Source organism: Miniopterus natalensis, chromosome 3 (assembly GCF_054644295.1).
Source record: "Miniopterus natalensis isolate mMinNat1 chromosome 3, mMinNat1.hap1, whole genome shotgun sequence".
In the NCBI taxonomy this organism is placed as follows: Eukaryota; Metazoa; Chordata; class Mammalia; order Chiroptera; family Miniopteridae; genus Miniopterus; species Miniopterus natalensis.
The window spans coordinates 52843866-52856470 of record NC_142083.1 but is presented as its reverse complement, the minus strand read 5'-3'; the positions used below and the strand labels follow the sequence as shown (position 1 = coordinate 52856470).

At 32.5% G+C, this 12605-nt stretch overlaps 1 protein-coding gene across 2 annotated transcripts in view; it reads left to right on the top strand.

The window, feature by feature from the left end:
- CHD1 (chromodomain helicase DNA binding protein 1) overlaps positions 1 to 12605 on the top strand; it is a 73508-nt gene that overhangs the window by 49110 nt on the left and 11793 nt on the right. For both annotated transcript variants that reach the window (XM_087815461.1, XM_016216147.2), the window contains exons 24-31: positions 1007 to 1167; positions 2503 to 2544; positions 3605 to 3735; positions 4429 to 4567; positions 4778 to 4928; positions 6191 to 6313; positions 7337 to 7462; positions 8578 to 8718. In XM_087815461.1, the coding sequence (XP_087671587.1) occupies positions 1007 to 1167; positions 2503 to 2544; positions 3605 to 3735; positions 4429 to 4567; positions 4778 to 4928; positions 6191 to 6313; positions 7337 to 7462; positions 8578 to 8718 (1014 nt within the window). The remainder of the gene's footprint in view (positions 1 to 1006; positions 1168 to 2502; positions 2545 to 3604; positions 3736 to 4428; positions 4568 to 4777; positions 4929 to 6190; positions 6314 to 7336; positions 7463 to 8577; positions 8719 to 12605) is intronic.

Here is a 12605-nt window from a genome sequence, read left to right as displayed (position 1 = left end):
CAGAGAAAGAAACATCAATGATGAGAGAGTCATTGATCAAGCCCACAACCTGGGCATGTGCCCTGATCCGGAATCGAACCTCGATTGCCTGGATCCCAGGTCGACGCTCAACTGCTGAGCCACGCCCGGCCAGGCTACAACTTATTTTTAAGTCCTCACCAGAGGATATGTTTTTATTGATTTTAGGGAGAGAGAGGGGGAAAAACATCAGTGTGAAAGAGAAATATTGATCAGTTGCCTCCTGTATGCGCACTGACTGGGGACTAGACACACAACTTTTTGGTGCATGGGATGATGCTCCAACCAACTGAGCCACCTGACCAGGGCTACAACACAATTTTTTGTGACTTTCTTAACTTTCCATTGTATAGATTATTTATTCAGTCTCTTTGATGAACATTTAGATTGCAAAAATTTTTTTTTAATTCTATGATATAAATGACTTTATTGGCCACTGTTTCCTCATATTTCTGATCTCAGGAAATATGCCTAATAATGATGTTGCTGGATCAGCAGAATGATAATTTTCAAAGTTTTTGATATAATATTGCTAAATTGCCCTCTGTCCCAGTCTAAATACCCACCAGAAGTGTATTACTGTTCATTTTTCTGTACCATTACTAGTATTAACTATTATTGCTTAGTTGGTATTGGTCAACTTGACCGATTAATAAAAGAATTGCATTTCATTGTTAGCTTAATTCTTGTTTTTAAAAAGTACCAATGAGGTATAATTTTATGCTTATATTATTTAATTGCTTGGTAATAACCTCATATTTTTACAAAAGGACATTGGGTGTTTTCCTTCAGATTTATAAGAATGCTTTACATATTAAGATGGTTAATAACTCATTAACATGCAATATTTTGCTGTTTGCTTTTTAATTTTGTTTATAGAATATTTTTAATATATAGAAAAACATTTAAATTTTTTAATTCTGTCATTTTTTTATAGTTTTCTTTGCTCTTCTTTAAGCTTGGATAAATTTTTGTTTTCAAATTCCAGATTAGTTTCAATGGAAGTGAGGGGAGGCGCAGTAGAAGTAGGAGATACTCTGGATCTGATAGTGATTCAATCTCAGAAAGGAAAAGGCCAAAGAAACGTGGAAGACCACGGACTATTCCTCGAGAGAATATTAAAGGATTTAGTGATGCAGAGATTCGGCGGTAAGATGATGTAACACCATTTTACTTCATTTTGTTTTTATTAGAGGGTGAAACTAAAATAAAGAAATCCTATAGTTTTCAAAGATGAAGGCGAAAGTGTTAGAGGAGGCAAATATATGATAATTGTTTAGGGTTTGGGTGAGTTCTGCTTTTGGGCGTTCATTCTAACTATGAGGAAAAAAATGTTTGGCTTCTAATCTTTGCGTATTATTTATTTATTTATTGTTAGTCTATTTAGACTGCTAAATTTCCTTTGATTTTATTAATGTGGTTCAGAACAGTGGCCTTTTTGAATAATGAATGTATATTTCAATACATTAGGCTTATTTAATAAAAATTCTCACGGCACTTATGACTCCCAACATTACTATTTTTATGTGAGGATAATTTAGTTCCATGTTTTTCTAGTTTTTTAATTCTGAAGTGATTTGTTTTTTGAAAGTAACCATGTTAAGGGTATTTCTGTTATGTCCAAAATAGGAATTGAGGTAAGATTGGCTATGTAAGATAAAATTGTCGTTTTCTTTGAAAATATGTTTATTTGTATATACAGATGTGTTTAAGGGGAATAGGATAACCATTTACTTTTGTTTATGTAATAATTTTGCTTATGAAATTTGTAAAAAGGTTGTTCATTGTTGTATTCTGAGAGTTTGTTGTTTCTTTCAAGCCATTGTAACTCTTTTCTTTTACATCATAGACCTGACCGATAAAGTTCTTCCTCATTCTTTCTACCAGAAAACTAAATATGTTGTTAGATTTTATTAAGGGTATTTTATGACCACCTGATTTGCTGGACTTTCTGTCTTTAGTTGAAGAGGCATTTCAACTTCTACTTTTCCTGGATATTTTTCCTCATCCATCAACCACTTGGGTAGCTTTGTTTTTAAGTAAAATTTTTATTTTCCATTGTTGGTATAATACGTACATCTGAATTAAAGCTATTTTCAGTAAATTTTATCAACATTTGGAATGTTAGGAGGTGTAATATGACTGACAATTCTGGAGACACTTCCTGTGGTAGTCTTGAACCTTTTTTTTGTCTTGTGAAAATAATAAAGTAATTTCTAAAATAAAATTTAGCTTCTATTGTTTTATTTATATTGGTTTCTAAACATCATCCTGGGTGATAAAATATGTCTTGTCTTATTTGGTATACTTTGATGTTTTAACATTTTGGTTTCTAGCATAGTTTATTCCTTTTTGTTAGTAACAGTACCCTGAATTAATTTGTATACTAACAAGTATTTTCTTTTTTCTATATATTTATAAATATATCTATTTTTTAATGGGTAGTGAAGCCTACATTTAAATCAAACAATTATTTTCTGCTAGGTTTATCAAGAGTTACAAGAAATTTGGTGGCCCTCTGGAAAGGTAAATACATTTGTTATTTTCATAGAATTATAGCATGTTTTATGTGCTTGTTAGCTTTATTTGTTTATACTAATACTCATTTTAGGTACTTTGCTAAGTTTGCTTTTAACAGACATTTACGAAGTTAATCTGTAGAAAGCAAAATTCAAGTATAGTTGTGAAAAATGTTTTAGTATCCTTAATTCTTTCTAATTTCTAAAATTTTACCTGCCAATGATGTTTCTATAAAATACTTTGCATTTTTATAATTCTAAGGTACTTTCAAAGGCTTTATTGTTTTTTTTTAATCAGAAACTTATAAACTAGCAGATTCATCTTAGAAAAACTGATTTGCTAACCTACTTATCTCATTTAAAGACCTGTTTTATTTTCCTTTACTGGGGAAAGTTCCTTAAGTTTTCCCAAATACAGTTTCTTCTTACACAAATTGTCAAGACAGGTTGTTTGTTTGTTTTTAAGTTATCAGTTAATTTCGGTCATTGTTTGTGACTTGTGTATTCTTTGTTCTTTGTTGTGGCAAACCCATTGTCTGGATATAGAGTGGCAAAGATTCAAATTGGTTTCACTGTTTTCTCCAAAACTCCCTCTTAAAGATATTTTTATTTTGAGGTGACTTGCATACAATACAATAAAAGACTTGCATAATTATTTTATGTGATGAAAAAAACATTTTGAACATTAATATTCTACTCAGTGCATAGTAATAAAAAAGTATAGAACTTGACTCTTACAATGTCTTTTTCATTTATAATTATCATAACACTTAACCACTTCCTTTTGAATTTAAGATCTGGTCAGTTATGGAATGGTTTTACAGAATTATTACATAATCTTCAAATTTGGAGCATACCATTTGCTCTGTAATGAATTGGTTAATTTTATTATTATCCTTAAATATATAGATGAGTTGTTTCCTCATCAAATCTTCCTGGTTTTTTATGTATCTTGTGCCAATTATATGAACTAAAATTTGTAGGACTTGGAGTACTATAATTTGTAGAACTTGAGATGGAGTGAAACTTAGTCTGCATATTTACCTGAAAATTGTATTTTATTACAGATTAGATGCAATTGCTCGAGATGCTGAATTAGTTGATAAGTCAGAGACAGACCTCAGACGCCTAGGAGAATTGGTACATAATGGTTGCATTAAAGCTTTAAAGGATAATTCTTCAGGAACAGATCGGACAGGTAATATTAAAATGAGAGTGATTTAAAGAGAGGTAAATGGAACTTCTAAAATATGCTTTTATTGAGTTAGGTAGGCATTGTATCTTAAGTTACATTCATCAGTCTTAAAAGATGCTTTTTAAACAAAGCAAGGACATTGCTGGGTAATAGGAAATGGGGAACAGAATTGTACTGTTGAAGGCAATGGAATCTATCTGCCTGGTATAATACTAACTGGGAGGCAGTGTCAGGAATTACTGTTATTTGTATACTGTATTTTTAGCATACATGACTGGGAAAAGATACCATAAGAATACACATGTAATATTCGTTTTGGGCTTAGTTACTTCATTATGCTTATTTTACAGTTGATCCACTAAATAAAAATATTTAGATAAGATGTAGTAATTAGATGTACTGGAAAAAAATCATCAGTAGATTAATCTATCTTCTGCAATTGATAAAACACTTAAATACATGAAGTGCTTTTTATGAATCCACATCTGCTATATTACGATCACTAATATGTACTGAAAAATCTTGTAGTAAAGTTTAACATTTGTCAGTAAGTACCCCCAATAATATAAATAATACTAATATAGGTAAATAAGTAATACTTATTAAAATAAATAATAGCATATGTTGCTTTTTTAGTTTGTAGAGTTATATATTTTATCTTTTTTTTTTTACTTTTTTTTTTTAACAAAAATTAAGGTGGTAGACTTGGAAAAGTAAAGGGTCCAACATTCCGAATATCAGGAGTACAGGTGAATGCCAAGCTAGTCATCTCCCATGAAGAAGAATTAATACCATTGCACAAATCCATTCCTTCAGATCCAGAAGAAAGAAAACAGTGAGTTGTTTACTTTTTCCATTGTAAAATATTTATCATTACTCAGTAATTTGGATGTGAATGTAGGTTAAAAATGTTTTTTATGTCATTGGCTAGTTTGACTCAAATGTTTTTAAACATAAAGTTAAATTCTAATGATTCAAATATGTTTTTCAAAATTTTAAATAAAGGCAATTGTAAACTTGACATTGTTATTAACTTTAATGCTAGGTATACTATCCCTTGCCATACAAAGGCTGCTCATTTTGATATAGACTGGGGCAAAGAAGATGATTCCAATTTATTAATTGGTATATACGAATATGGATATGGAAGCTGGGAAATGATTAAAATGGATCCTGACCTCAGCCTAACACACAAGGTACTTAAATATTTCTTTATTCTGTTGATCATTAATGTTGAATTTAATTTTGCTTTTAAATTATGTTAGAAATAAATTCAGCTAGGAGTCAGGAAACCAAGGCTCTAGAGCTGTGTGACCTTGGCTTCTTTAGAATCTGGTTTTCATGAAGGGATTGAATTTAAATGATCTCTGAGATTTTGCTTTACCTCAGAAATTATACATACATACATACATATATTTTATACTTATATTTTTATCCTCACCTGGGGATATTTTTTTCCATTGCTTTTCAGATAGAGTGGAAGTGGGGGAGGGGAGGAGATCTGTATGAGAGAGAGACATCGATTGACTGCCTTCCACAGATACCCCGAACCCGGGCCCGGGGTTGAGCTTGCAACTGAGGTACATGCCCTTGGCCGGAATTGAACCCCGGACCCCTCAGTCTGCGGATTGATGCTCTAACCACTAGGGTTGAAATTATGTTTTTGTTATTAAGACATAGGTGTATTTTTCTTCAAGTTAAAAGTAAATCTTTCATCCCATCATTAACTAGATTATTCATAGGCAAGAAAAGATTCTGAAGTCTTATAATTTTTTAAATATCAAACTGTTTAGGATTTTTGATGATTTGATGTTACCACATTAGCAAAAATCATTTCCTTGCCTAGAATGGAAACCACTGAAAGCATTGCTTTACTTTTATCATTTAAGTTCCCTTTTTATACTTCTTCACAGACAAATGGGAACTTTCAGATACTGGAATTTTTGTCATTTGCCACTTTGAAGCAAAACTTAAATAGTTTAGATTGCACTGTAAAAGTTTCCTCACAGTGCCTGTTGTGGGTCATTTTCTAGATACATGATACCTTCTGTTTTAGGAGGTTTTTTGTATACTTTATCACTAAAATACTGTTACGAGGAAGGAAGGGAATCTGAGAATACCCTAATGTTTAATAACACTGGATGCTAAATACATTATTGTACAGTTGAAAGAAATTTTTAACCTCCCACTGTGTATTCTCATTTTGAATGGGAGGTGTGTTTTTTCTCCCGCGTGTACTTATTTAAAATTCTTTCCCAGTGAAACTAATAATCTTTGGCTGTGGCATAGATATTTAAAAATGTATTTTGCAGTCTAAGTTGTTTATTCCTAAAAATTTAAAGACTTATAATTTGTTAGTGAATTATATATATCTTAAAAAATGAATAAGCTGTTTTTAGCTTTAAATTGTTTCATCTTATTTATTAAAGACAACCTGAAAAAATTAATTGCTTTTCAGATTCTTCCAGATGATCCTGATAAAAAACCACAAGCAAAACAGTTGCAGACACGTGCAGACTACCTCATCAAATTACTTAGTAGAGATCTTGCAAAAAAAGAAGCTCAGAGACTTTCTGGTGCAGTAAGTTAAAATTCAGATGCTTAGGAGCAGTTTACTTTTCAGTAAGATAAGTCTTGTTTACTGATTACCCCAGACCAGCAATTTTCAACCCTTTTCATTTCATGGCAAGCATAAACTAATTACTAAAATTCTGTAGCACACCAAAAAATACATTTTTGCTGATCTGACCAAAAAAAAAAGGTATAATTCTGATTCATACTGGACATTTATTATTGTGTTGACTGTTGTCATTTTTTTATTTGACAGTCTAAGGAAAAGAGGTCAGTGCCCCTTACTAGTGTCAGGTATTGAATGTTTTAAAAATTCTTGTAGCACAACTGTGCCTCTTGCAGCACACCAGTGTGCACACGGTTGAAAATCGCTGCCCTAGACAACTGTGGTTCATATGAGCTTTTAAGTGTATTTTCTTATAATTTAGTAGCTTTATTTGAATATGGTAATATTTTGCCTTAAATTATCTCAGCATTCATGTTAATACTGATGAGTCATGTCTTTCAAAAGTGAGATTAGTTTTTTTTCTTCTAGTATTTGGAGAGGGAGTAGAGGCAACTTGTTTAGAATGGAGTACTTTTTGAAAGGTCAGGTCTCCATTAATGTTATTTGGAGACACTGGAAAACTTAAGGGACAGCATTAAAGATTACAGTGCTTATTTATGAGGGGGCTTCAAAAAAGTAGGAAAAAGACTAAAAGAGAGGTGATGGAAACTACAGCAACCTTTAAAAGTTTACCTGTGACCACAATGTCATAACTACCTGTGTACCATTAAAAATGATTTCCAATGCTACTCTGGTTGCATTGAATTTAGTTGAAAACAATAACTTAGGATGGTGAAAACACTCCTTCTGTTTCTCTCTACTTCTAATTCTTTTTTTATTATATGACTTTTGCTGACTTTCTAAGCTTGGTATAGCTTATTGAGTAAGAATATGCATTTCTTTAGCTCTTTTGATTCAGTATTTAAGAAGTTTTCTTTTATAACTGGAATCTGTGGATTTGGTTAGAATAAAAGTAATCATTTTTAGGGAGGTTCAAAGAGAAGAAAGGTGAGAGCTAAGAAGAATAAATCAATGAAGTCTATAAAGGTGAAAGAGGAAATAAAGAGTGATTCTTCTCCCCTGCCCTCAGAGAAGTCCGATGAAGACGATAAGGTAAGAATGTGTTTTTAAAAAGAAACCTATTAAAAACAGAAAGGAACACGGCATGTTTTGGTGTATTTTACATTCGAAATTTGAACTATGGCCTGAAATTTTATTTTTTAGTACTGAAGTTTTTTTAAAAAATAGTTAATTATGCAGTCTCATTTACAGAACAGAATTCTACCCATCCAATAGAATATTATACAACACTAGAGAGATGGGGCAAAGGTCCTTCCTTTTCAAACATTTGCTGTTTGAATGGGGTTCTGTCTCCTTTAATATGAATTTTGAATGGGACTGGCTTACATTAGTTTTTATAGGAAGGTAAGCATTGCATGTATCATTATTAATGGGATGCTGGGTTATTTCTTTCAGAGTCCACATACATGCAATCCATAGTTATGCAAACAAAAGAAATTTAATCTTTTTCAAGATTTGGTTAGTAATACATTGGCCATACTTACACTTTCTAGGATGAGGTCACTTCTGTGAAACATCCAAATAAAAAAATTAAAACAGAAAAAGACTGAAGAAAAACCTGAGCCAGATGTTTGTATAAAAAAGGAACCAGAAGAAAAGAGGGAAGCAAAAGGAAAGGAAAATAAAAGAGAGCTTAAAAGGGAGATAGAAGAAAAAGAGGATAAGAGCGATGTAAAGAAAAAAGATTTTAAAGAAAAAAGAGGAAACAGTAAAAGAAGCTATAGAAGCTATGCAAAAAAAAAAAAAAGATATAAAGGAAGAAAAGATATGCAAATCATAATGTAAAATTTAGAAAGTTACACAATCAGTTTATTTACATTTTAGGAGAATAAATTGCCTTTCAGCCCAAAATTAGTCTCAATAACTGAGTTCAATATATGTGGGTATCTCTAAAGAGAAAAATAGTTTTAAATTTTTTAAAAAAAATAGGTTTGATCCTTTTAAATTCCTTACCTATAAGGTAACATTACAGAGTACCTTTAGTTATTTGGTTTCTCCAAATAAAATTGGGTGAAGGTAAAATAGGAATATTAAATGTGAATAAACAATTGTAGACTGCAATAGAAAAAATTGTTTTTGGAAGAGTTAATTATTTTTCCTTTGTTATTGTTGGGGTTTTTTTTGTTTTATTTTTGTTTTTTCCTTAGTTGAGCGAGCCCAAATCTGATAGCAAGGAAAGATCCAAGAAATCTTCAGTGTCTGATCCTCTAGTTCATATCACTGCAAGTGGTGAACCAGTTCCCATATCTGAAGAATCTGAAGAGTTGGATCAGAAGACATTCAGCATTGTAAGTAGTAGACTTTCTGGTTATTAGTAAATATTCATATAACATTTAAATTGCAGTTTTATTCACAGCTTTCAATTTAGAAATGTCTTTGTACTTGCTGATACACAGTTCAGGTTGAAAAAACAATGTGTTTGAAAGGTATCTTAAATTTAGAATGTATTTGGAAAAACTTTTTAATAAATTAAAAACTTGAAGGAGAGGCATTTAGGGACTACTTAGAATGAACTTTTTTCTTCCAATTGTAGAGTTTTAAACCTTTTAATTCCCAAACCTATTAGCTATATAACAGTGCTTCTTATTTACAGTGAAGGAGCAGCTACTTTTGTCGTATTAGAAAATACAATAAAAACAAAAAGTGAAAATTAAAAAAAATATAAAAAATACAAGCCTGATGCTTTATTACTAGATTCAGTAGACAGAAATTGCCGTGTCAAATTGATATAAAGGCTTCTAAAGTTTCTGTACCTATCCCCTGGACCCTAGTGCTGGTTCATAGACTACACTTGGAGTAACACTGGCCTAAAATATACTGGTTTCATATGCTACCATGCTTTTCATCAAAGTAAGGGAGATTTTTTTCCAGTGGGGTTATTTGTTTTAAATTATAAATTATTTTTCAATTACAGTTGACATTCAGTATTATATTAGTTTTAGGTGTAGAGCATAGTGGTTAGACATTTATATAATGTACAAAGTGATCCTCCCAATAAGCATAGTACCTACCTGACACCAATATTATTGACTATATTCCATAAGCTGTACTTTATACCCCCATGACTATTTTGTAACTGCCAATTTGTACTTCTTAATCCCTTCACTTTTTTCATCCAGTCCCTCCCGTCTGGCAGCCATCAGTTTGTTTTCTGTGTCAGTGAGTGTGTGTCTGTCTTGCTTTTTTGTTTCTTTAGATTCCACATGTAAGTGAAATCGTATGGTATTTGTCTTTCACTGTACAGCCAATTTCACTTAGCTCAGTACCCTCTAGGTTCATCCATGCTATCTCAAATGGTAAAACTTCATTCCTTTTTTGGTTGAGTGATATTCCATTGCATGTATGTGTCACATCTTTATCCATTCATCTTGCATTTGAAGCATTTAATCCATTTACATTTAAAGTAATGATTGATGGGTATGTAGTTATTACCATTTTATTGTTTTTGTAGTTCTTCTCTGTTCTTTTTCTCTTGTTGTCTTTTCTTGGATGTTGATGACTTTCTGTAGTGTTGTATTTGTAATCCTTCCTCTTTATTCCTTGTATATATCTTCTGTAGATTTTGATCTGTGGTTACTGTGTACTTCATATAAACTAAGCTATGTTTACAGCAGTCTGTTGTAAGTTAATGGACATTTAAGTTTGACCACATTTTATAACCACTGCCTTTTTTTTTTTACTCCTCCACATTTATGTTTTTGTCATTATTTTTTACTTTGTGTATGTGTACTTGTTTGTATTCCTTAATTTACTGTTGTAATTACATATAGTTTTCCTACCTTTGCCTTTAACCTTTGTACTAGCTTTAGTGTTGGTTGATCCACTGCTTTTATTATGTGTTTGCCTTTGTCAGTGAGAATTTTTTTCTTTGTGATATTTTCTTATTCATGGGTTTTTTCTTCTTCAAGAAGTCCCTTTGACATACCTGTGATACAGGTTTGGTGGTGAAGAACTCCTTCAGCTTTTTCTTGTCTGGAAAGCTCTTTGTCTTTACTTCTATTTTAAATGACAGCTTTGCTGGCTAGAGTAATCTTGGTTGTAGGTCCTTGCTCTTTATCACTTTGAATATTTTATTTTATATAATCCAAGTGATGGATTATATCCAGTAAACAAATCCTGTTCAGGGGGTTTATTTTACTGGATATAATCAGGAACCCACAGTGGTCCCAACCATGACATTAACTGTGATATAAATTTTGAGGAAAACTTTATAGTGAGGTTGAAATGTATCATATTTATATGTAGTTACAATATGCATGAATATAGATAAATATATCCATGTAAGAATCTTTTAAGGGATTTCTAGAATCTGAATCTTTTCTGCTACTTGGACCTATTAATATATTCCTGTCACTTGCTACATTCAGGTACAATCTTAAGTCAGTTTTATCACTAGTATTAATCAAATACTGTACTTGAAAGATGGAAATTTTCGCCTTCTAAAATTACATTTGTGTTGTCCTACTGTGCCATTCTAGATCCCCAGCTCACCTTGTCCCATTTTCTCCTCTTTTGTGCCCTGACTAAAGAGAGTTGATTAATGAACCCATTTATTCATTTCCTACTGATTCCGTGACATGCCCTAATTCAGCTTCAAATATTTTTTATGTCCTTTAAATTTAATAGTTCCTGCCGCAGTTTTCTTGTTCTTTTCACTTTTGGCTGTTGACATTCCTCTAATCCCTGAGAATATTGGGGACATTTAAAGTAAGTTGCTCCTGCTCCTGTCTTTCATCTATTTATTTGAATGTGTATCCTATCTCTGGACTTTCTTTTTTATCTCTTCTTCAGGTTCACATGCTGGTATTCCTTAGCATTTTTATTAAGGCTAATCTTTTTATTTGTGGTCTACTTAATCTAGCCTCTCCATTTTCTGTTGACTTTTTTTTTTTTTACCCCCTCTGTGTTGGGTGGGAGTAGGGGGAGGTGATGGCATGCTTTTGTTTTTTTGAGGTGAAAACATGGAACTCTTTTAAACTGCTTCCCATACTCTGCCTGCTCCATTACTGAGTTAGGTGAAATTGCACCTCTTGCCTCTTTTCTTTGCCCGTATTTCCTCTTTAGCCTTCTGACTTTACATAACTGCTGAAATGTAAAATTACTTGTTGTGGGCAGTGCATAAATTTCTTCTCCATTAACCTTCATAAATGATCTTGTATTATACAGGAAGAATGGAATAGTTTTAAACATGGGCTCTGGAGCCAGACTTTCTTAGCTTTCATGATTAGGATTTTACTGCTATACATAGTTGGCTCTTGAACAATGCTTGTTTGAACTACGCAGGTCTACTTATATGCGGATTTCTTTCAGTTTACTTGTGCAGTTCAGACCCAAGTTGGTGGCTGAGAATCCACAGATTTAGAAGGCCAACTTAAGTTACAGGGTCAACTGTAAATTTTACTTGGGTATAGCTCTGATTATTAAGAAATTCAGTGACCTTTTCTCAGTCTTCCTTTCTGTTGACATCTTTGCCTCATTTAACAACTCTTGATTTTCCTTGTGTCTTACTGATTTATCTTTCTAAATATCAGTATAATTTAGCAGTTAAGAAACAGTACGGAGATTGAGGTCACACCTGGGTTTGACAAATGTCATTTCATTTTAAACTTTAATTTCTTCTATAAAATAAATAGTATGGCGAAGGTCTGTTGTTAGAATCAAATGAGCTGCATTTTTAAAGCAGTGCATAGCCTCTCATACCTAATAAGTGGTTTATAAATATCACTTCTCATTGTTCCAATTCCCATCTTCCAGCCAGCCTTGGCCTTACCATAGATTTTAGTCACCAATTCCTCCCTTTTTCCTCCACCTACATTCAGTCAGTGAGCAGATCATATTAGCCCTACCACACTAGTTCAAGCTGTCTTTTTCCTGGATTTTAATGATTTTATAGTTGTTTTCAGTGCTTCCACCCTTTGCATCTTACCACATACCCTTTCATACCTCAGTTTGTGCTCCACACAGCAACAAGAGTGATAATGATTGTTAAAGGGTGAATGAAGTCACCCCACGTTAATTTTCAATTTAAAACTCTGGAGCCCGGCCAGGCGTGGCTCAGTGGTTAAGCGTCGACCTAGGATCCAGGCAATCAGGGTTCGATTCCCGGTCAGGGCACATGCGCGGGTTGTGGGCTGCAGCCAATCAATGACTCTCTCATCATTGATGTTTCTATCTC